Raw genomic sequence first — 26592 nt, forward strand, 5'->3', positions numbered from 1 at the left:
TGGGCGCCCGTCCCAGTGCGGAAAATCTGCAAGACTTGTATATAGTTATTGCTTACATAAGGGTTATGTTACAGTTAGAATCGGTCTTGGACCGGTACTGTTGTTTGTTCATACTGTTAACTGGTTATGTGTATTCCAGGTTATATGGTATGATTGGTGTGGGCTGGTATGAATCTCGCCCTTGGATTAACAAAATCCTTTCCTCGTATTGTCCATCTCCTCTGGGCACAGTTCTCTAACTGAGGTCTGGAGGAGGGGCATAGAGGGAGGAGCCAGTGCACACCATACTAGAAAGTTCTTTTAGGTGCCCATGTTTCCTGCGGAGCCCGTCTATACCCCATGGTCCTTACGGAGTCCCCAGCATCCTCTACGGACTAGAAGAAAAGATTTACCAGTAGGTTTAAAATCTTATTTTTTTCGTCTCCATAGTTCATAAACAGTCCCTAGAAGTATATTTCTCAAAAAAATTGATATGTACAGACACAACCCATACAATTTTATTATATGTATAGATTAGATAAATTCACCAATACCTAACATTATAGTCGATCTACCCAAATTTGAAACCCACGTAATTGTTGTTTATCATACTCCTCCGATAAGCAGCTGCCCCAGTGACTGTAAAAAGTTCTGTCACGGGAGCAGTGTCGGACTGTGGCATAAAAGGCCCACCGTGGGAATGCAGTGGTAGGGGCCTGTGCTTAGGGGTGTGGTCAGTCTCCAGAGGTTTGGCTAACCATTAGAGAGTGCATGGTCTGGGCCCCTTGATAAATATGTAGTAAATACTGCTAGTGCATGCATAATAATGTATGAGATTAATAACATAAATGCACTGTAGAAAATACACCATAGTCCTGTGCAGTATAAGGTAACATGTATATTGTATGATTCAATTGCACAGTCTGGAAACTGATCCTTAGAGGAGGAGGGTTTTCCCCTGTGCCCCTGTGGGACAGTCCAACCCTGCTCATGACCATTGTGAGAGCTGGAGGGATATAAGCAGATCCCTCTTTGCACTCCAGGGGGTAAATTTAGTAAGGTGGGAGTATTTTTTAGAACTGGTGATGTTGGTTATAGCAACCAATCAGATTCTACTTAACATTGATGTAGCTGCTTCTAGAAGATAATAGAATCTGATTGGTTGCTATGGGCACCAGTTCTAAAAAAAAAAAAAAAACCTCCCACCTTAGTAAATTTACCCACAAGAGCTCTTTACATTGGAAACAGAATGGTAACGCCAGCTTCAGAGCCTGATAAGTATCACAATTGTAACGTCCCCATACATTGTAGACGGACTGCGGCGCGTTCCGTTTCTACCATTAATGCAGGAGTAAGGACATTTATCTAATTTAACGGGAGATTTATCAAAGCTTGGAGAGAGATAAAGTTGAGAGAGATTAAGTACCAGCCAATCAGCTCCTAGCTGCCATGTTACCGGCTGTGTTTGATAAATGACAGGAGCTTTTTGGTTGGTACTTTTGGATGTTTTTACTAACGCTTGGAGAGAGATAAAGTGTAGAGAGACAAAGCACCAACAAACCAGCTCCTAACTGTCATGTTTCAAACACAGCCTGTAACATGACAGTTTGGAGCTGATTGGCTGGTACGTTATCTCTCTGCACTTTATTTCTCTCTGGGCAGGATGCATCAAGCGTCGCATTCTATGTGTGCTGCATCCTGCCAGTCATCGCATGCATAACGGCTTACGAACAAATCACAAAGGACAGCTCTCATAGTAAGAGGTGTCCTTTGCTATAGAAGGTCTTCCAGGTTTAGGAGCTGGGAGTTCTTCTGCGCTTGTGTCGAGCGATACAAGCACCGCACAGGGTGCTGGGAGGGATCCCTCTCAGGGGGAAACACGAAAAAAGAAGCCCATAGAATTCTATAGGGTCCGGCCCGCCATCAAGGGGGGATGGTGGGGACTCCAGTCCCGGGCCCTGACTGAGAGGGGGCCCGGGTGGCAGCAATGAGGATCGCAGAAACAGGCCAGCTGCCTCCACACCGGCAGGTCAGGCAGCCACGGAGGCACACAGAGCAGCAGAGTGTATTCTTTCTATTGAGCGACCGTGAGCCAATCGGAGTTCACGGACCAGCAGCCAATCAGGAGCTGCCAGCTCCTGATTGTCTGCCGGTGCGTGAGCTCCGATTGGCTTACAGCCAGCTCAATAGAAAGAATATTACAACCGCAGCTCGGTGTGCCTCTGTGGCTGCCTGCCCTGCCGGTGCGCAGGCAGCTGGCCTGTCCCCGTGATCCTCATTGCCCGGGACCCCTCTGGTAAGCTTTAAGGGAGCTATGGGACAGGGGGTTGGGGGGCCCTTCTAAATTTGTCAGTCCTAGGCCCAATCATTTCTGATGGCAGCCCTGTATAGGGTAATGCCACCTAAAGATAGCATTGCCCACCGTATCCACGCTCTGGACTATCGCATTCCAGAACTTGGTGCATATTAAAAAGCAGCCAAACCTCTTAGTGTTCCTACATCCTGTCCCCAAAGGCTTAGTAAATAGACCCCTTTATCTCTCTCCAAATGTTGATAAATTTCCCCCTTAGTCATAATCTTGTGCAAACTGTTTCCGTATTATTAAAAGCAACAAAAGGCTTCAGAAATAGGTCCTTAATTCCCTACAATAATTTGTATGGCCCTGCAGTTACCTTTAAATCTATTACTGGTACCGATATTCTCCCCAGCATCTCCCAATAACGGCCAATCATAATACAGAGGTGCAAATAACCACTACTGCTGCTGCCACTAGTGTTTGATTACTATACTATTACTCTCTAGGATGCCAGATAGCAGGTCAGGAAGAGTAATGGACTTAAAGTCAGCAGGATGTTGTCCCTCTTCTTTTGCCATCACAGATCAGGGTCAAGGCAGCTTACTGCAAATGCATTCTTCTCAACTGTCAGCGGGATGGCCCCATTTTTCTGGGACTGATCCGCTTTCTCACTCACAGGCCACTGTGTCCTGGGGGTAGGGGGGAGAGCAGCATTGTCAATACTGCTCTGCTTAGTAGAGCAATGAGTGCCATGATGCTCTGTCCTTTTTTCGGGCACCTTCCGTGTGCCCAGGGTCCCAGGTCCTGGACCAGCTATGTTGGGAGGTATGCAAATGTGTGACTGCTATCATATATGAGACAGGGTATATACACAATCTCTAATAAGAAATATTTTCACTTTGTTGTGTCCTCTGACTTCCATAGAATGGTCTATACATTGCTATAATTTATATTTCTTCTTACTTTTGGATATATTTCTTCCTCATTTACTAAATTTTGAAGCTATTTATTTTCTTGTTGTGTGTTTTAGAATGCCAGCATTGCTTACTTTGGCCTATATTTATCAAGCTTTGAAGAGTGATGAATTGCACAGTGATAAAGTACCAACCAATCAGCTCCTAACCGTCATTTTCCAAACATAGCCTGTATCATGGCAGTTAGGAGCTGATTGGTTGGAACGTTATCAACATGCTATTTATTACTCTTCAAAGCTTGATAAATCTAGGCATTTATTCTGTGTTTCTAAGAGCAGACTGTCAGCCGGATGTCAGCAGATTTATGGGAACATGTCTGTAGACCGCCTTGCTCCTACATGAGGTCATGGTATCCCTTTCTGAATGGAAGAGAACAATGAGGTTTATGTATCAAGCAGTGAAAAGAGACGTAGACCAGTAGAAAATCTGCTCATAGCACGATGAGATTATACCTGGGATTCCAACACCGTATAGAGAGGGCGGAGCTAAATTATGCAAATTGTCACTTAGCCACGCCCCCTCCCCACAGACCCACAAGTCTTAGTGACACGACAGCCTGGCTCCACCCCCCATAGTGTCCTGCAGTGTCTCCTCTCTGGGCTTCTCCCGGAAAGGAAACCATATAAGTATGAAACATTTATCTTTATATTCTATAAAATGAACCTTGGTTGCTAAGGGCAACTTCTCCACTTGACCAGTTTGCCACTCTTTTCTCTGCTTGATACATCAACCACTTTATACTGTATGTTCACTTCATTTACCTGTATTCAAAGGTGAAGAGTTTTTGATAAATTGCATGCGGCAGAGAGAAACACGTCGCCATTATCCAGATGACAGCTATGTAAGCCACCCCTTTGAGAGTGGATATCCGCGGCTTTAGAGGGTGCATGATGACCTGGAAAGAGACAAAATGGACACGTTTACTTTCTGACAGTCAGACGTCTGAGGTACTTGAAGGTGGCCCTTACACTTTTGAAACAAATATCCTTTTGAATTTAGTACTATCATTCATATAGAGCCACCAGTGCTGTGAGGAGCTTTGCTGTAACTACTTTTGCGCCTTATGGATTTATGTACACGTATCCTTATACACTTAGCATCTATATACCATACGGCACGAGACGCCCAGCGCAACTGAGATGCTCCAACAGGAGTAGTGTACTGTATTTTTCTTTACATTTTGCATCTTAGTCACATTGCAGAAGTAATAAAACACCACACACAGGGGGAGATGTATGAAGCTGTGAAAAGAGTGGAGACTTGTGCCAGTGGAGAGGTTGCCCGTGGCAACCAATCAGCTTTGAAGTAACATTTATCAAGTGCATGCTATAAAATTACATGCAGCAGCTGATTGGTTCCCATGGCCAACTTCTCCACTGGCTCACTTCACCACTCTTTCCACTGCTTCATACATCTCCCCTACAGTGTACCAGAGACACACTAATCTGCGAAATCAATCACACATAAATTGGTTTTACACATGTACAAAGTCACAGTTGAAGCAAAAGGGAACTTGGCACAAGAAAAAAACGCGGTCACTAAAATTGGAGCCTGTTCTCACAGATTCAGACTCAGGGCAGGCTGTACTAAGTGACGGATGGGGCGGGGATCAGACTTAGTGATCAGATTTTAGACCGTGCACTTGGATTATACATTATACATATGTTACCTTACACTGCACAGGACAGTGGTGCATTCTCTACAGTGCATTGCTGTTATTAATCTGGTACATTATCATTCATGCACCAGCAGTATTTACTATATATATTTATCAAAGCACACAGATCATGCCCTCTAATGGTTAGCCAAGCCTCTGTGGCAGCTGGCCACATCCCTTCTGGACACTGGCCACAATCGCAATCATGGGCCCCTACCACGGCATCCCCCTCTCTCTCCCCAACCCCCCTCCCCCCCCCCCCCCCCGGCTCCAGTGGACCCTTCATGCCCCAGTCTGACACTGGCACCAAGAGTGGCCATTTGGTGCAACTGAAGCTACAGTGTATGAGGACACCTGTGTTCCACAACCTGCATATGGACCATGGTACTAAAATACTCATAAAACACACTTTAACATAAGCTATAGTCAGTCCTTTTAACAAAATAAAAATGTGTATTATAACGGGCAATACTTTCATTTTTTTTCTTATGCTTAGTGCCGCTGGCATTAGGTCCAGGCAGCCATAAAAGAGGAGTAAGACGAGAATAAAATAAATAATTTAAATAATCTTATGTTATATAGCTTTAGAAGCTAACCCCTGACCCCAGTGTTGTACCCTGGGCAGGCCTCTGCCTCCTCCCCTGAACACATGTGGCGTTAAGATGTCAAAGAGGATGCCTGATGCGGGACACCCCACAAGATGGACATAGATACCACGCCCATGGTGTGCGGGGAGGCTTGGTCAGACCCTATTATGAACTTGTAGACCCAGCGCTGCTGAAGAGGCCATAGCCACAACAATTTACTCACACCTCCCTGGCATGCCTGAACCTGAAAACAGGATTGCACATCTGCCCCACCACCTCCTCCTCCTCTCTGCACACCTGCCTGCAGCATTATAACCTGTGATTTCCAGATTCTCCAGCTGGGTGATGTTTACTGGCTGAGTCTATAGACATTATACATTGTTATAGAAATGATCACCGGACAATACCTTCTTAGGCTAGGAAATAATTTTTTTATTTTTATTTTTTTGAAGTGCTGAGGGCGAGTGCTACTTGTCTTCAGCATTTTTAATGTTCATGCTAAGGACGAGTCAGATTTGTGCTGTAGCACTCAAGGGGTTATGGATGTGTCCTCATATTGGGCCTAATTCAGATCCCGGACCAGTACTGCACATGTGTAGTATGGATACTGAGTCATTGGACGCACTGAGTATGCAAAAGTCAAGAGACTGACAGTCTGCAGCCATTTGGGGAGGGTGGTGGTGACAGAAACATAGAAACATATAATGTGACGGCAGATAATAACCACATGGTCCATCTAGTCTGCCCTTTTTTTAACCATATTTTTATCTCAAACCTTATTTGATCCTTATTTCTTTGTAAGGATATCCTTATGTCTACCCCATGCATTTTTAAATTGCTCTACAGTCTTAGCCTCTACCACCTCTGATGAGAGGCTATTCCACTTGTCCACTACCCTTTCTGTGAACTATTTTTTTCTCAAATTTCCCCTGACTTCCCACCCTCCCCCCTTCCAGTCCCAGTGCAGGTCCTTGTGTCCTATTGCTTCTCTTCATTTAGAGAATGTTTCCCTCCTGGACTTTGTTAAAACTTAAAACCCTTGATATATTTGAAAGTTTCTATCATGTTCCCCCCCCCCTTTCCCTTCTCTGCTCCAAACTACACATATTGAGATTTTTTTAGTGTTTCTGGGTATGTTTTGTGATGTAGGCCATGCACCATTTTAGTTGCTCTTCTTTGTACAGTCTCTAATGTATTAATATCCTTTTGAAGATATGGCCTCCAGAATTGAACTCAGTATTCTAGATGAGGCCGTACCAATGACCTATACAGTGGCATTATTACTTCTTTCTTTCTGCTGCTGATTCCTCTCCCTATGCAGCCAAGCATCTGACTAGCCTTCCTCATTGCTTCGTTACATTGCTTACCTGCCTTTAAGTCACCTGAAATAGTGACTCCTAGATCCCTTTCCTCCTCAGTAGTTTCCAGTATAGTGCCATTAATACTATATTTAGCCTTTGGATTTTTGAGACCCAAGTGCATGATTTTGCATTTTTTGGCATTAAACTGTAATTGCCACACTCTTGACCATTCCTTTAGTCTACCTAGATCCTCAGTCATTTGTTTTACCCAACTGGTGTGTCTACACCTCCTTTTCCCAAAACGGAGGTGTGTTGTGGTTGTTTTGAGGGAGTGCCGGGGCCAGGTTCTATGTCAGAAGAAAGAGATTTCCTGGTCTCTGCGTCCTAGGACCACTAATGCAAGCAGGAGGCATCTACTTATATCAAACACGTCCTTCTGTGTAACACTGCTGCTTCCAAGTAAGAACCAGCGATAGCACCCCTGTTCACATGTGAATCAGGTTTACTGAGCACTGTGGCATAAGTCATTGCAAATTTGGGCTATCAGTGCACCAGGTCCATGGTGACTCAGCCGCAGCAAGCATGTTTCTCACATAAATAAAGCAACTGGAAGCTGGAACGGGGTCAAAGTGTTAGATTATAAGTAGTGATGAGCGCCTGAAATTTTTCGGGTTTTGTGTTTTGGTTTTGGGTTCGGTTCCGCGGCCGTGTTTTGGGTTCGACCGCGTTTTGGCAAAACCTCACCGAATTTTTTTTGTCGGATTCGGGTGTGTTTTGGATTCGGGTGTTTTTTTCAAAAAACCCTAAAAAACAGCTTAAATCATAGAATTTGGGGGTCATTTTGATCCCATATTATTATTAACCTCAAAAACCATAATTTCCACTCATTTTCAGTCTATTCTGAATACCTCACACCTCACAATATTATTTTTAGTCCTAAAATTTGCACCGAGGTCGCTGGATGACTAAGCTAAGCGACCCTAGTGGCCGACACAAACACCTGGCCCATCTAGGAGTGGCACTGCAGTGTCACGCAGGATGTCCCTTCCAAAAAACCCTCCCCAAACAGCACATGACGCAAAGAAAAAAAGAGGCGCAATGAGGTAGCTGTGTGAGTAAGATTAGCGACCCTAGTGGCCGACACAAACACCGGGCCCATTTAGGAGTGGCACTGCAGTGTCACGCAGGATGTCCCTTCCAAAAAACCCTCCCCAAACAGCACATGATGCAAAGAAAAAAAGAGGCGCAATGAGGTAGCTGTGTGAGTAAGATTAGCGACCCTAGTGGCCGACACAAACACCGGGCCCATCTAGGAGTGGCACTGCAGTGTCACGCAGGATGTCCCTTCCAAAAAACCCTCCCCAAACAGCACATGACGCAAAGAAAAAAAGAGGCGCAATGAGGTAGCTGTGTGAGTAAGATTAGCGACCGTAGTGGCCGACACAAACACCGGGCCCATTTAGGAGTGGCACTGCAGTGTCACGCAGGATGTCCCTTCCAAAAAACCCTCCCCAAACAGCACATGACGCAAAGAAAAAAAGAGGCGCAATGAGGTAGCTGTGTGAGTAAGATTAGCGACCCTAGTGGCCGACACAAACACCGGGCCCATCTAGGAGTGGCACTGCAGTGTCACGCAGGATGGCCCTTCCAAAAAACACTCCCCAAACAGCACATGACGCAAAGAAAAAAAGAGGCGCAATGAGGTAGCTGACTGTGTGAGTAAGATAAGCGACCCTAGTGGCCGACACAAACACCGGGCCCATTTAGGAGTGGCACGCAGGATGTCCCTTCCAAAAAACCCTCCCCAAACAGCACATGACGCAAAGAAAAATAAAAGAAAAAAGAGGTGCAAGATGGAATTGTCCTTGGGCCCTCCCACCCACCCTTATGTTGTATAAACAAAACAGGACATGCACACTTTAACCAACCCATCATTTCAGTGACAGGGTCTGCCACACGACTGTGACTGATATGACGGGTTGGTTTGGACCCCCCCCAAAAAAGAAGCAATTAATCTCTCCTTGCACAAACTGGCTCTACAGAGGCAAGATGTCCACCTCATCATCATCCTCCGATATATCACCGTGTACATCCCCCTCCTCACAGATTATCAATTCGTCCCCACTGGAATCCACCATCTCAGCTCCCTGTGTACTTTGTGGAGGCAATTGCTGCTGGTCAATGTCTCCGCGGAGGAATTGATTATAATTCATTTTAATGAACATCATCTTCTCCACATTTTCTGGATGTAACCTCGTACGCCGATTGCTGACAAGGTGAGCGGCGGCACTAAACACTCTTTCGGAGTACACACTTGTGGGAGGGCAACTTAGGTAGAATAAAGCCAGTTTGTGCAATGGCCTCCAAATTGCCTCTTTTTCCTGCCAGTATAAGTATGGACTGTGTGACGTGCCTACTTGGATGCGGTCACTCATATAATCCTCCACCATTCTTTCAATGGTGAGAGAATCATATGCAGTGACAGTAGACGACATGTCCGTAATCGTTGTCAGGTCCTTCAGTCCGGACCAGATGTCAGCATCAGCAGTCGCTCCAGACTGCCCGGCATCACCGCCAGCGGGTGGGCTCGGAATTCTGAGCCTTTTCCTCGCACCCCCAGTTGCGGGAGAATGTGAAGGAGGAGATGTTGACAGGTCGCGTTCCGCTTGACTTGACAATTTTCTCACCAGCAGGTCTTTCAACCCCAGCAGACTTGTGTCTGCCGGAAAGAGAGATCCAAGGTAGGCTTTAAATCTAGGATCGAGCATGGTGGCCAAAATGTAGTGCTCTGATTTCAACAGATTGACCACCCGTGAATCCTTGTTAAGCGAATTAAGGGCTCCATCCACAAGTCCCACATGCCTAGCGGAATCGCTCCGTGTTAGCTCCTCCTTCAATGTCTCCAGCTTCTTCTGCAAAAGCCTGATGAGGGGAATGACCTGACTCAGGCTGGCAGTGTCTGAACTGATTTCACGTGTGGCAAGTTCAAAGGGCAGCAGAACCTTGCACAACGTTGAAATCATTCTCCACTGCGCTTGAGACAGGTGCATTCCACCTCCTATATCGTGCTCAATTGTATAGGCTTAAATGGCCTTTTGCTGCTCCTCCAACCTCTGAAGCATATAGAGGGTTGAATTCCACCTCGTTACCACTTCTTGCTTCAGATGATGGCAGGGCAGGTTCAGTAGTTTTTGGTGGTGCTCCAGTCTTCTGTACGTGGTGCCTGTACGCCGAAAGTGTCCCGCAATTCTTCTGGCCACCGACAGCATCTCTTGCACGCCCCTGTCGTTTTTTAAAAAATTCTGCACCACCAAATTCAAGGTATGTGCAAAACATGGGACGTGCTGGAATTTGCCCATATTTAATGCACACACAATATTGCTGGCGTTGTCCGATGCCACAAATCCACAGGAGAGTCCAATTGGGGTAAGCCATTCCGCGATGATCTTCCTCAGTTGCCGTAAGAGGTTTTCAGCTGTGTGCGTATTCTGGAAGGCGGTGATACAAAGCGTAGCCTGCCTAGGAAAGAGTTGGCGTTTGCGAGATGCTGCTACTGGTGCCGCCACTGCTGTTCTTGCGGCGGGAGTCCATACATCTACCCAGTGGGCTGTCACAGTCATATAGTCCTGACCCTGCCCTGCTCCACTTGTCCACATGTCCGTGGTTAAGTGGACATTGGGTACAGCTGCATTTTTTAGGACACTGGTGACTCTTTTTCTGAGGTCTGTGTAAATTTTCGGTATCGCCTGCCTAGAGAAATGGAACCTAGATGGTATTTGGTACCGGGGACACAGTACCTCCAACAAGTCTCTAGTTGGCTCTGCAGTAATGATGGATACCGGAACCACGTTTCTCACCACCCAGGATGCCAAGGCCTCAGTTATCCGCTTTGCAGTAGGATGACTGCTGTGATATTTCATCTTCCTCGCAAAGGACTGTTGGACAGTCAATTGCTTGGTGGAAGTAGTAAAAGTGGTCTTACGACTTCCCCTCTGGGATGACCATCGACTCCCAGCAGCAACAACAGCAGCGCCAGCAGCAGTAGGCGTTACACGCAAGGATGCATCGGAGGAATCCCAGGCAGGAGAGGACTCGTCAGAATTGCCAGTGACATGGCCTGCAGGACTATTGGCATTCCTGGGGAAGGAGGAAATTGACACTGAGGGAGTTGGTGGGGTGGTTTGCGTGAGCTTGGTTACAAGAGGAAGGGATTTACTGGTCAGTGGACTGCTTCCGCTGTCACCCAAAGTTTTTGAACTTGTCACTGACTTATTATGAATGCGCTGCAGGTGACGTATAAGGGAGGATATTCCGAGGTGGTTAACGTCCTTACCCCTACTTATTACAGCTTGACAAAGGGAACACACGGCTTGACACCTGTTGTCCGCATTTCTGTTGAAATACCTCCACACCGAAGAGCTGATTTTTTTGGTATTTTCACCAGGCATGTCAACGGCCATATTCCTCCCACGGACAACAGGTGTCTCCCCGGGTGCCTGACTTAAACAAACCACCTCACCATCAGAATCCTCCTGGTCAATTTCCTCCCCAGCGCCAGCAACACCCATATCCTCCTCATCCTGGTGTACTTCAACACTGACATCTTCAATCTGACTATCAGGAACTGGACTGCGGGTGCTCCTTCCAGCACTTGCAGGGGGCGTGCAAATGGTGGAAGGCGCATGCTCTTCACGTCCAGTGTTGGGAAGGTCAGGCATCGCAACCGACACAATTGGACTCTCCTTGTGGATTTGGGATTTCGAAGAACGCACAGTTCTTTGCGGTGCTACTGCTTTTGCCAGCTTGAGTCTTTTCATTTTTCTAGCGAGAGGCTGAGTGCCTCCATCCTCATGTGAAGCTGAACCACTAGCCATGAACATAGGCCAGGGCCTCAGCCGTTCCTTGCCACTCCGTGTGGTAAATGGCATATTGGCAAGTTTACGCTTCTCCTCCGACAATTTTATTTTAGGTTTTGGAGTCCTTTTTTTACTGATATTTGGTGTTTTGGATTTGACATGCTCTGTACTATGACATTGGGCATCGGCCTTGGCAGACGACGTTGCTGGCATTTCATCGTCTCGGCCATGACTAGTGGCAGCAGCTTCAGCACGAGGTGGAAGTGGATCTTGATCTTTCCCTAATTTTGGAACCTCAACATTTTTGTTCTCCATATTTTAATAGGCACAACTAAAAGGCACCTCAGGTAAACAATGGAGATGGATGGATACTAGTATACAATTATGGACGGACTGCCGAGCGCCGACACAGAGGTAGCTACAGCCGTGGACTACCGTACTGTACTGTGTCTGCTGCTAATATAGACTGGTTGATAAAGAGATGTAGTAGTATGTATAAGTATAAAGAAGAAAGAAAAAAAAACCACGGGTAGGTGGTATACAATTATGGACGGACTGCCGAGTGCCGACACAGAGGTAGCTACAGCCGTGGACTACTGTACTGTACTGTGTCTGCTGCTAATATAGACTGGTTGATAAAGAGATGTAGTAGTATGTATAAGTATAAAGAAGAAAGAAAAAAAACCCACGGGTAGGTGGTATACAATTATGGACGGACTGCCGAGTGCCGACACAGAGGTAGCTACAGCCGTGGACTACCGTACTGTACTGTGTCTGCTGCTAATATAGACTGGTTGATAAAGAGATGTAGTAGTATGTATAAGTATAAAGAAGAAAGAAAAAAAAACCACGGGTAGGTGGTATACAATTATGGATGGACTGCCGAGTGCCGACACAGAGGTAGCTACAGCCGTGGACTACCGTACTGTACTGTGTCTGCTGCTAATATAGACTGGTTGATAAAGAGATGTAGTAGTATGTATAAGTATAAAGAAGAAAGGAAAAAAAAACCACGGGTAGGTGGTATACAATTATGGACGGACTGCCGAGTGCCGACACAGAGGTAGCTACAGCCGTGGACTACCGTACTGTACTGTGTCTGCTGCTAATATAGACTGGTTGATAAAGAGATGTAGTAGTATGTATAAGTATAAAGAAGAAAGAAAAAAAAACCACGGGTAGGTGGTATACAATTATGGACGGACTGCCGAGTGCCGACACAGAGGTAGCTACAGCCGTGGACTACCGTACTGTACTGTGTCTGCTGCTAATATAGACTGGTTGATAAAGAGATGTAGTAGTATGTATAAGTATAAAGAAGAAAGAAAAAAAACCCACGGGTAGGTGGTATACAATTATGGACGGACTGCCGAGTGCCGACACACAGGTAGCTACAGCCGTGAACTACCGTACTGTACTGTGTCTGCTGCTAATATAGACTGGTTGATAAAGAGATGTAGTAGTATGTATGTATAAAGAAGAAAGAAAAAAAAACCTCGGGTAGGTGGTATACAATTATGGACGGACTGCCGAGTGCCGACACAGAGGTAGCTACAGCCGTGAACTACCGTACTGTACTGTGTCTGCTGCTAATATAGACTGGTTGATAAAGAGATGTAGTAGTATGTATGTATAAAGAAGAAAGAAAAAAAAACCTCGGGTAGGTGGTATACAATTATGGACGGACTGCCGAGTGCCGACACAGAGGTAGCTACAGCCGTGAACTACCGTACTGTACTGTGTCTGCTGCTAATATAGACTGGTTGATAAAGAGATGTAGTAGTATGTATGTATAAAGAAGAAAGAAAAAAAAACCTCGGGTAGGTGGTATACAATTATGGACGGACTGCCGAGTGCCGACACAGAGGTAGCTACAGCCGTGAACTACCGTACTGTACTGTGTCTGCTGCTAATATAGACTGGTTGATAAAGAGATGTAGTAGTATGTATGTATAAAGAAGAAAGAAAAAAAAACCACGGGTAGGTGGTATACAATTATGGACGGACTGCCGAGTGCCGACACAGAGGTAGCTACAGCCGTGGACTACCGTACTGTACTGTGTCTGCTGCTAATATAGACTGGTTGATAAAGAGATGTAGTAGTATGTATGTATAAAGAAGAAAGAAAAAAAAACCACGGGTAGGTGGTATACAATTATGGATGGACTGCCGAGTGCCGACACAGAGGTAGCTACAGCCGTGAACTACCGTACTGTGTCTGCTGCGACTGGATGATAAATAATGATATAAAAAATATATATATATCACTACTGCAGCCGGACAGGTATATATTATATAATGACGGACCTGCTGGACACTGTCTGTCAGCAGAATGAGTTTTTTATAGAATAAAAAAAAAAACACCACACAAGTGAAGTCACACGACGAGTGTTTAACTTTTTCAGGCAATCACAATATAGTATACTACTAACTATACTGGTGGTCAGTGTGGTCAGGTCACTGGTCAGTCACACTGGCAGTGGCACTCCTGCAGCAAAAGTGTGCACTGTTTAATTTTAATATAATATGTACTCCTGGCTCCTGCTATAACCTATAACTGGCACTGCAGTGCTCCCCAGTCTCCCCCACAATTATAAGCTGTGTGAGCTGAGCACAGTCAGATATATGTAGATCTATATCTATATATATATAGATGATGCAGCACACTGGGCTGAGCAGTGCACACAGATATGGTATGTGACTGAGTCACTGTGTGTATCGTTTTTTTCAGGCAGAGAACGGATATATTAAATAAAACTGCACTGTCTGGTGGTCACTGTGGTCAGTCACTAGTAAACTCTGCACTCTCTACACTTCTACAGTACTCCTAAGCTCCAGTAAATCAGGTCAATCTCTCTCTCTCTCTTCTAATCTAAATGGAGAGAACGCCAGCCACGTCCTCTCCCTATCAATCTCAATGCACGTGTGAAAATGGCGGCGACGCGCGGCTCCTTATATAGAATCCGAGTCTCGCGAGAATCCGACAGCGTCATGATGACGTTCGGGCGCGCTCGGGTTAACCGAGCAAGGCGGGAGGATCCGAGTCTGCTCGGACCCGTGAAAAAAACCATGAAGTTCGGGCGGGTTCGGATTCAGAGAAACCGAACCCGCTCATCTCTAATTATAAGTATTATTAGAATTTTATACTTTTGACGGAGTTACGCCAGAGTTAAACAGGAGGAAAACAGAAGGAGAACAATATAAAAGCCATCCCCGGAACTTGAACTCTATTTGTACTTTGGCCTAATCACGTTATGCGGTATTACTACTTCTTACTTGGTATTACTACTTCAGATGGCTGCCTCAAATGGTTATACCTTGGGCGGGGTCATCAACAACTGTCTCTATTCATGCAGTGCATATTATTTCACACATTCCAGTCATCCATATCTGTCTTATTTCCTTGTAAGGCTTATCTCACACATTGCAACCATCGTAGTACACCCAAAATGGCTACCCCGTCTGGAACTGATGAGGCAGTTGGAATTGCTTGGGACTCATTGCCTATTCCACCCAGGGTAACCTTTGCAGCGCGCCCAAAATGGCTGAATCACCTTGACCCTTACGTGGGTGGGTTTTATAACCTGTGGAACTTATTAATCAAAATGGCTGAAATAATCCTGCATTAAGTTTATTGTGCCCGTTATGCTCAAAATGGTCACTGTCTTTCAGTTTGTTCTCTTTGTGCTGTAATTCTAGACCTCTCTTTTATGTTTTTGATGCTTGTACAGCGACTTTGAGTCCTGCTGGAGAAAATCGCTATATATATTTTTTTATTATATTACAAATTCCCTAACACACGCACATACATTTGGTCAGCAGGCAATTAAAAAGTATATCTTTGGAATGTGGGAAACAACCGCAGCACCCAGTGGTTAACCACACAAACACGGGGAGAACAAATAAACTCCGCACAGCAAGGGCCCCCAATGCTGTGAGGAAGCAATGATAGCCACTGTGCAATTGTGCTTGCTGTGTGACTCATACTGCAAACCTTGAATAGGATCCATTAGAAATTAATGAAAGGAGATAAAAGAGAACAGAACAAGAAATGAACATAGGCCTTTTGGCACTAGCAGCAGGGGATAATGTAACCAGTGTGTGGTTATTAGAAGGCTGCTTCGGACGACAGGTTATCGACCTACAAATAAGGCTTGATAGCCTGCACTTACTCCATACGGGATCTCACACATAGCACAGACTTGGAAATATCGAATAAGTAGTGACATCATACCTGGTGTCTGTCCACTGCAATTGCTGTAAGGGTCAGAGCGGAGACGTGCAGGGAGCAATACTGGGCAAAGCGGCTGACGTGGCACATTCCTTTCCCAAACATCCAGGTGCTGTTCACAAAACGAGCCTGTGGAGAGGTCAGGGCACAATTGTTACTGATAGTTTCCAGGTACAAAAGTACAAGTATGGGCCTGATTCATAGACGGATGCTGTATCTATGCAGCTACTGGGTTAAATTATGCTAATGCAGCATTAGGTATCTTGGGTAAAAATATGCCTCCTGGCTGCTTCTGTGATCCGCTGCGGTGCCTGAGGATGCAGCATCGCAATACTCTGTGGGACCATCGGTTATCTGAGTAACCTTCAGAATGACCACCAAAACTCCTCTGCCGGGGGCCAGGTAGTCCTCGTCGGAAGACTCTGGCCTCAGCTCTCGTTTTGTGAAACTGAGTCCATCACCGCCCTGTCCCCACTCCCAAATGGCTGAAAACTCTCATTGACCTGACTGCGTGCAGGTATGTAGCACACGAACTGCACATGCGCGGTTTTCCAAACATTGGAAAATTGTGAGAGTATTGATCCTGCATCCATCCATGAGTGAGGCCCTATATGCAGTATAATTTCCACACGTATGGGGAGATTTACCTTCAAAAGAAGACAAGTAGAGAAGGTGCCCATGTCAACCAATTAGCTATGATAGTGGTTCCCAAACTCAGTCCTCAAGGCACCCCAACAGTCCAGGTTTTAAGGATATCCATGGATGAGCACAGGTGGTTAATAACAAATTGAGGTACTAAATAAGTCACCTATGCCCAAGCTTGATTATCCTTAAACCCGTACCTTTAGGGGGGTGAATTTGGGAACCTCCGAGCTATGACGTCGTAGAATGCAGATTGACTGGTTGCTATGGACAACTTCTCCACAGTCTTTTTATTAAGGTATCACTTTTTAACACTTTTATTAATGTAACACTTTTTAACACTTTAATTGCTACTTCTCACCCATGTAACACCTTTGGTCTCTATGCCTGTTTAATAATGCAACACTTATTAACATTTACACTGCCTTGGGCTGTTGGACCTTAGGAATGTTATGGACCCACCTGATGAAGTCATCTGGCCTGGGAAGGTGGGCCCATACTTTTTGGCCAAAAATTATGCTAAGAACTTCAAGTTTACTCCATGTTAAATTGCAGAGTTTATTATAATTGTCCTGACTGTCAGTTCTTAGTTTATAGAGTATGCATCGGCATTTTCTCTCTTATCACTACATACTGTACCTGCCTACTCTCCTGGCGCATCTGAGAGGCTCACAAATCTCTGGTGGCTTTCCTGGACGCTCAAAAAAGTGGACAAGTCTCCTGGAAGCCCTATTGGCCGCCCATTGCCACACACTTCCTGAGCTGCATCACATTATCATAGCCCTGTCCTCGCTTTTCAATGCCAGTAATTATAGCAATGTTTAGAAGTGGGCGGAGTCACAATTACGCTATCATGGTGCCACGCCCTCAGCACAGCCCGGGGTCAGTGGAAAAGTTGACAAATATGGTTCTCTGTGACGTTCTCTGGGCCTAATTCAGACTAGATAATGGGCAAAACCATGTGCACTGCAGGTGGGGCAGATATAACATGTGCAGAGAGAGTTAGATTTGGGTGGGTTATTTTGTTTCTGTGCAGGGTAAATACTGTCTGCTTTATTTTTACACTGCAATTTAGATTTCAGTTTGAACACACCCCACCCAAATCTAACTCTCTCAGCACATGTTATATCTGCCCCCCCCCCCCCCACCCACCTGCAGTGCACATGGTTTTGCCCTTTGGATAACAAATCTGCTGCAGCGACCGGGTCTGAATTAGCCCCTCTGTGCGAGAAATAAAGATGTATTTACAGTATACATATTTTCTGCTCAAAAAAGCATTTCCACGTTATTTGTGCTGTTACTGTATTGTGTGTTTTCCTTTGTACAGTCAAATGCATTTGGCGAGGCAGGGCTGCAAACTCTTTATGCATAGTAATGCTTGAGATTAAATTATTCAACTACATTACGAGTACGTTTTCCCCCCCAGAGAAATGGTGTGTTCTCAGACCAGGCTCAAAGCACCAAGGTAAAGTGCTATAATTGAAGTCAGTGGGGGGAGATCTGTCATTCAAGTCCGTTTGGAAAGTACTGTCATTGGAGTCATGAGAGCAATTGTGCATGTAGTCGAAGCCAGCAACAGAAATTAACAATGAGGGCAGCGTGACAAGCATGAATACCATGTGTACACACACACACACACACACACACACACACACACACACTTTAGGGACTCTGATTTAGTAAAACATTTTAGATGCTATTTTTTATACTTTTGCTACCAGCTGACACTTAAAATGTTACATTGCAGGCCACACAGTGCCCCAATTCACATTACATGCCACAATGTGCCTTCAAATCACATTATACGCCACATTGTGCCCCTAATTAACATTATACACCACATTGTGCCCCTATTTCACATTATATGCAACATTGTGCCCCCAATTCACATTATATGCCACACAGTGTCCCAATTCACATTATATGTCACACAGTGCCCCAATTCACATTATACGCCACATTGTGCCCCAATTCACATTATACGCCACATTGTGCCCCATATTCACATTATACACCTCATTGTGCCCCCAATTCACATTATATGCCACAATGTGCTTCCAAATCACATTATGCATCACATTGTGCCCCTAATTCACATTATATGCCACGTTATCGTCCCAATTCACATTATATGCCACACAGTACCCCAATTCACATTGCATGATGCAGTGTGCCTCCAAACCACATTATAAGCCATGCTGAGCCCCCAATTCACATTCTAAGCTTCACTGTGCCCCAAATAAAATCCTGCCCCACTGTGCCCCTCAAATCACATCATATGCCCCAGTGTTCGCCAAATCATACAATACAGTATATCCCAGTGTTCTCCTAATTACATCACATGCCCCACTGTGCCCCAAATCATATCATATGCCTCATTGTGTCCCAAATCACATCATGTGCCACAGTGTTTTCTCAATTCTATTATGATAATAGTACTACCTCACAATATGCAAATATTTAACTTACCTGCAGGCTTGCTCATCCACGGAGTCTGCCAACTGGACCAATGCAGTCCATCTTAGTCCTGCGACCTGGCATCTGAAACAAAAGTACAGTAACCACTGGCGCTTTCCTCTTGGCATGGGTTGTCACATTGTTAGTTTTTCCCCTGAATAGTCTTGTTAGTGGGGTTTTTGCATCCGATTATTTCATTTGTGTGAGTAAGATACACATAAGATAGAAAAAGACGATTGAAGCAAGCCAAGCCTCATGCCACCTGGCACGCCAAGAAGGGCACAACTGCAGCAATAGTGTATGAGGAGGACACATCTGTAGTATCCAAAACAGCATAACCAAATGCTCACAAAAAAATGTGAGCTTCTAAGAGTACAGCAACTCGCCTCCTCCGTCCTCCCTTTTGATGTCTGTATCTGCATGTTCTTCTCTTTGCTTCTCTATCATCTTCCTCTGTTCTTCTAATTCCTCTTCATTCTGTGGTCACACCATGCAGCTCCTCTGCGCACCCCGGGTCCTCATCACAGATGGGCAGTCCAGTATTGAATGGTTGTCGAGCTTCCAACATCAAATCCAGAGATGCAATGGCTATCAAAACCATCTGATGGTATTCCCATCAATGGTTATACTGTGCGCACAGAAGCATTCAGACATTAGCTGAGCTGTAGACACCGCTTCTGGGTGGCATCGGAAGGTTGCATCAGAAAGCTGCATTGGATGGATGGAAACAATTTGATACTGGCAATTTGATGGCCGCATTGGCCGACCCAGGCACACGCAGGACGGGACCTGCACGTGTACATTGGCACCGGACATAGTAACCCTCTCCGTTTGGATCGGGTTTTCGTTTGGTTCGGATCTACAAAATACGGGTTTATTTGGATTTGTGAACTGCACGTCTCTAGTATACACACCACCTTTAAGCTATTTGGGAGGGTGGTCTTCAGTATGTCGACTGTCGGGATCCCGGCGCATAGTACACCGGCGCCGGAATCCCGACAGCCGGCATACCGAACCTTTTCTCCCTCGTGGGGGTCCACGACCCCCCTGGAGGGAGAATAAATAGCGTAGCGCGCCACCGTGCCCGCAAGGGGCTCATTTGCACTCGCCACGCTGTCGGTATGCCGGCGGTCGGGCTCCCGGCGCCGGTATGCTGGTCGCCGGGAGTCCGGCCGCTGGCATACCATACTACACCCATTTGGGATACATAGAATATTTATTTCTGTCCATTTTCTTTGTCCCTTCTTATTTTCATCTCTTTATTGCTGTATTTATTATTTATGCCACCTGAAGACACAGAATTGATAGGTAGGAATCTGATGAATATTTTAACAATTTCAAATCAATTTTCACAAAACAAAAACATTTTAAAGCGCTGGTGATTTCTGGTGGAGTAAATGGGGAATACAACTGAAGGCAGAAATCCAATTGCTTCAATAATTTTTTAAGAAGCTCCTTAGTGCTGCTGTGATACAGTACGTTGCTGTGTTTAAACTTTTTTCATTAACTTTTTTCTTTGCAAATTTACTGTATGTAATTGTAACTAGCCTGCTCCAGAAGTTACTTATGTTAATGTAGCAATTAGCAAGATAAGACGAGGCTGCATAACATTTACATAACTTCTCTTTATGCTCCAATGCGCCTGCTACATACTGTAGTTAAGCTGAGTATACGTCTTGCATATCACCCTCCGGAGGCCTTGGAGCAATTATCCATTCAGGATGGGACCTGTATACACTGAGCTATTTGTACTGTAGCTCAGTGTAAGCTTTCTTCAAGGGGAACAGGAGGTCGGATATCACAATTTTTAAGCAGGGCTAACATCATACTTGCCTACTCTCCTGGAAGCTGCAGGATGCTCCCGGTTTTTGGGGTAGCCCACAGCATCCCCGGAAAAGTAGGCAGGTCTCCCACATCCTAGTGATACGGGCAGGCTGGAGACATACACTCCCGTATTCGCAGGTCCGTGGGGAGAGGAAGGGGTTCAAATGACGTGATTCGCTTCATTTTAGCCCCGCCACCTTCCCGCGGACCCGGCGAATCGCGGAATTTTTCCCGGTGTGGGTGGGGCTTGATGATGTCACAGCCCGGCTCCGCCCCCCAAAGTCTCCTGCATTGTCGCCTTTCCCAGCTTCTCCCGGAGAGGAGAAATTGAAAGTAGGTAAGTACGACTAACATACCTTATGGGATGTATGGACTAACAAGTATGTTTTCCTCATCTGATCATTGCAGGAGTGTTTGAAGCATTTATCGGCTAAAACTCCTGCGTACTCACCTATGCAATTATCAAGCAACCAATAAGTGCACGGATGAGATGTACTAAACCTTGAAAAGTGATAAAATGTACGGTGATAATGCACCAGCCAATCAGCCCTAACTGCCATGTTACAGGCTGTGTTTGAAAAATGTCACTTAGGAGCTGGCTGGTTGGTATTAAGCCTGGAGAAGTGATAAAGCAGTGATAAATGGAAGGTGATAACGCACCAGCCAATCACCTCCAATATGTAAATTGACAGATAGGAACTCATCTTTGGTTGGTGCGTTATCACTTATAACCTTGCATTTCTCACTGCTTTATCACTGCTTTATCACTTCTTCAGGCTTAATACATCTGCCCGGTAGCTCTGTGCAGATATCACTTTTTATGGCTTAGTACATCTAGCCCAAGCCAAGCTTTACATACTAGCCACCTTTTTTAGATATATTTTTATGAATGCTATCACATGGCTATTTGGGTGTAGTAGGGTATGCCGGCGGGCGGGCTCCCAGCGACCAGCATACCGGCGCTGGAATTCCGACCGCTGGCATACTGACAGCTGGGCGAGCGCAAATGAGCCCCCTGCGGGCTCGCTATTCTCCCTCCAGGGGGGTCGTGGACCCCCAAGAGGGAGAAAAGATGTCGGTATGCTGGCGGTTGGGATTCCGGTGCCGGTAGGCTCGTCGTCGGTAGCCCGGCCGCCGGCAAACAGAAGACCACCCGGCTATTTAAGTCCGATGATGTGGATTGTATTTTTCACCTAGCGGTTTATTTACATACCACACTGTTTTTGACAGGACAGTAACTATTTTAATAACCAATGGGGTATGCACTGAAAGGATGGAGCATGGTTTCTATAAAATAAAAAACAACAACAACAACATAGTTTGGCATTTAATGTATATTTGAGTGGATTATGTGGGGATTTGGACGGACCAAGGGCGAGGCTAATTTGTTTTGTTTTCAAAGGCAGGGAGGTATGCATTTGCATATATTACTTCTGGACTGGAGGTTTGCCTGTCTTTTATCTTTTATGAAATCAGCATATTAATACCACCTGACCAACTGGTGGGACATGTGAGTTCAATGCCATTGTTTTATGCCACTGTTCAGCGAATGCTGTAGAATTGAATTTGACGGCAGATAAGAACCACTTGGCCCATCTAGTCTGCCCCTTTTTTACCATATTTTTACCTCAATCCTTATTTGATCCTCATTTCTTTGTAAGGATATCCTTATGTCTATCCCATGCATGTTTAAATTGCTCTACAGTCTCAGGGGTCTATTTATCACCATCCGCATCTGATGATGTGGATGACAGGTGATAAACTAGACCAAACTCGCACTGCGAAAACTGAATACATCGCATGGATGTATCAATTATCGCATGCCTCTCCGCAGCATCATCGTGGTATTTTTCGTAAAAATCCCCCGAAGTGGACTGCTTCTTTTGTTGCAGTTTACCTGGCTCCGGCGCCCATGTTTGATTGGACAAGCGGTGCCTCCATCGGCTGGTGCAATGTACCATGGTGCAAGCGACAGCTCAGATACTTCAAACTGAACACAAGAAATATAAAACCAGAATAAAAATACAGGGGAACAGGTGCATGTTTTCTTGCTGTGTTTGGATAAGAGCAGGTTGAATGTTCTGTATTGGTACCCTGTACTGTAAGCCAGCGTGTGTTTTGTCCTGAGACACAGACATTAAGGAAATGTGCAGAGTCTCAGTCATTTTCTTAGACGCTTCTTGCATTCATTATGGCAGAGCGGCAGAGAGAAAGTCATTAATAAGATAAAGTGGGGGCAATCGAGCACGTCATATGTTTCCAATGAGCTACAGTACAGACCAGTGAGCAGAGAACCTTTCTCCAGCTACCCGGGAGCTCTACAGCATACGAGAGAAGTATATTTACAAATTGGATGATTTATAGGGAACATACTGTAAGGGGGACATTTACTAAGCAGTGATAAGAGCGGAGAAGTGAGCCAGTGGAGAAGTTGCCCATGGCAACCAATCAGCACTGAAGTAACATCTATAATTTGCATACTATAAAATTATACAGAGCTGCTCATTGGTTGATGGGGCAACTTCTCCACTGACTCACTTCTCTGCTCTTATCACTGCTTAGTAAATGTCCCGCTTAGTCCTGATTCAGAGTTGGACAGTATGTTGATGTCAGACGCAGTGGAGCAATTTGTTGCCACTGTGCATGCGTCACAGCCACACTGCGCACGAGCAGCGCTGATTAGCAACAGCGTACACAGGGATGTATTTAGTAAGCCTTGGCTGAAGAGAGATAAAGTACCAGCCAATCAGCTCCTATCTGCCATGTTACAGGATGTGTTTGAAAAATGACAGGAGCTGGTTGGCTGGTACTTTATCTCTATCCACTTTATCTCTGTTCAAGGAGGGCCAGATGCATCATCGCTTGGAAAGTGATAAAATGGTGAGTGAAAAAGCACCAGCCAATCAGCTCCTAACTGCCATTTTTCAAACACAGCCTGTGACATGGAAGTTAGGACCTGATTGGCTGGCACTTTTTCACTCACCATTTTATCACTTTCCAAGCGATGATGCTTCTAGCCCTTCGTAAATAGACCCCTGTGAGGATTTATTCACAAAGTGAGTGACAGATAGTGACAGTTTGGAGGAGGTAACAGGGGTGGCTCGAAAAATGAAGGCGTACCGGAACGTTGCCAAATCACCCACTGCAAATTTGTTTACAGTTGGAGAGGCCCTTAGGCCTCAGGGGCCCCGGTGTAATGCACCTGCTGCACCAATGGTAGTTCCGCCCTCTGTGTACAACATACCTGACACTTAAGAATGGGTTTGCAATCTCTAGGGGCGTTTCAGGGTGGAGACTGGGGGGGGTAACCTAAAGTGTTGCTGCTGCATTCCCAATCGCAAATACACTGCTACAGAGGATAAGTTCAGTCAGATTTGAGGAGAGTAGCTAGAGTAGACCATAGACTGCCCAAATGGCAATGGTTCAACTGATGTTGCGTCAATGTGGGAGTGGTTACAATCTCCAGTGCAATTGCATAGACCACCAATTGCAGTGCAATTGCAAAAACACTATTGCATGGCATGTCACCATGGTGGCAGAATTGACCAATGTGATGCCACCATTCCAATGGCCACCTCTAGTGTAAATACTCCATTATGACATCACGCGCCGTAATTTCTGCAACTGCCCCTACCCTAGTGATAAAGCATACTGATTGGTGATCCAAGCCTGCTGGTATAGAACCACTTGCTGTGGCTGATGGCAGGAGATACAGTAGACAGACAAGCAGTAGTGTTCCTTGATGAGTGCGGAGTAGGCAGATGATTGGGACATGGTTGTGTAATGATGTAAAGGAGTGGAGAAGCGTAGTCACAAGACCAGTGCCTGCTGTGCCCTGCCCGCTCCTCAGATACGACAAAGATCCGGTTATGTCATATACTCAGTCTACAGGTGGTTTTCCTTATTTAGATGGCAATGATTATATATTTCTCCAGGGACACAGCATTACCGTCAATGGGGTAAATTTACTAAGGTGGGAGATTTTTAGAACTGGTGATGTTGCCCATAGCAACCAATCAGATTATATCTATTATCTGCTAGAAGCAGCTAGATAAATGGTAAGTAGAATCTGATTGGTTGCCATGGGCAACATCACCAGTTGTAAAAATCTCCCACCTTAGTAAATTTATCCCAATGTCTGTGGCAGAAAATTCATAAATAGACTTTGCTGTCTTCCTGTCATCCACCTGAGCACAAGCAGAGGACAATGAAAACAGTCCTGGGCTAGATTTGCTATCCGATGGGTTTTTCAAAGCTTTAAAGGGGTAACAGAAAAAAATTCTAAACCAGCCTGGTTTAGCATTTGCAGTATTTCTGATGCCGCTTTAAATCCATCAGTCAAAGCCGCAGATCGTTGTCGTTGAAAAACCCAACGAATAGTAAATCTAGCTCCCACTGTCCACGACCACAAATCAAGTACAGAAAGGATAAAATATGTAACAGTTGAAACAAATAAAGGGAATTGGTGGGAATGTGGGAGGAGGCTGGACTGTGATGTGATTCCACCGTAAACGCGTTCAGGTGTCACAAATGTAGCCTCAGACTGATTTTAAACGATTGTTTCAATAGGCCAGGCAGTGGCGTGCACCGTGATGGGGATGCAGTGGACAATAAAACATTTTATGCTTGCTAATTCACTATTACTAATGTACAGAGCTGTGTTTCTTCTATACTTTGTTTTCATTTTAAAATGTTTTGGGTGAGATATAACATAAACTTTTAAGTACGTCTTAGAGCTGCACGTCGACACCTCAAATATTTGTTACTTAATCAGCACATTGGGGCAGATGTATTAACCTGGAGAAGGCATAAGGAAGTGATAAACCAGTGATATGTACAAGGTGATAGGCACCAGCCAATCAGCTCCATTATGTAAATTAACAGTTAGGATCTGATTGGCTGGTGCCTTTATCACCTTGCACTGGTTTATCACTTCCTTATGCCATCTCCAGGCATAAGGAAGTGATAAACTTTTTCATACTTTACGATCCACATGGACTACGATTGTGAATAGTAACCTGTGCCGAGCGCAGCAGTAGCGGAGCGAGGCACCTTGCCCGGAGCCAAGCGAGGGGACACAGTGCAGTAATTGGGGTTCCCCATCACTTTACAAAGAAAATGACACTAAAAAAAATTAAAATAACGCATGTCAACCTTTTTCCATGTCGACCTAGTACATGTCAACCTAATGACCATGTCGACCTAGTGACCATGTCGACCAATAGTGGTCGACCTAATGACCCATACCCTCTTGTTCAGTGCTGACTTGTTCCACAATTTCTGTTAGCATATGTTGACAAGCACACACACTACATGGCCAATAGTATGTGGATACCCCGAACATTACAGCCATGTGTGCTTGTCCATCTCATTCTGAAACCATGTGTAATGTGGAGAGTTGGGTCCCCCTTGGAACATGGCTGCAGGACTTTGTATCCAGTATGCTGGAGGCGTGTGGCCGGGCACTGATGTTGTGCGATAATAACACACTCGCAGTGGCATTCCAATTTCTCCCAAGAGTCTTCAGTGCAACGGAGCTCAGGGTTCCGTGCAGGCCAGTCTAGTTCTTCTACATAAACTAGACAAACCATTTTTTTTATGGCCCCCGATCTGTGCATATGGAAGAAATTTGGAAGCGTCCAATTCTCTAGAATGGCATTGTATAATGTAACATACCCTTCAGTAGAACTAAACAGCCCTAAATCATTCTTCCTCATTCACCAACTTTACAGTTGAGTGCACATTCAGGCAGGAACGTTCTTCGGACATCAGCTAACACCAGATTTGT

The 26592-nt window shown here is 45.3% G+C and overlaps 1 protein-coding gene across 1 annotated transcript in view; it reads right to left on the bottom strand.

Moving 5' to 3' along the window:
• GPR83 (G protein-coupled receptor 83) overlaps positions 1–26592 on the bottom strand; it is a 61182-nt gene that overhangs the window by 14134 nt on the left and 20456 nt on the right. The window contains exons 2-3 of the mRNA XM_063956994.1: positions 15885–16010; positions 4011–4144 (exon numbers count right to left, since the gene is read on the bottom strand). Of these exons, the coding sequence (XP_063813064.1) occupies positions 4011–4144; positions 15885–16010 (260 nt within the window). The remainder of the gene's footprint in view (positions 1–4010; positions 4145–15884; positions 16011–26592) is intronic.

Source organism: Pseudophryne corroboree, chromosome 2 (genome assembly GCF_028390025.1).
Source record: "Pseudophryne corroboree isolate aPseCor3 chromosome 2, aPseCor3.hap2, whole genome shotgun sequence".
Lineage (NCBI taxonomy): Eukaryota > Metazoa > Chordata > Amphibia > Anura > Myobatrachidae > Pseudophryne > Pseudophryne corroboree.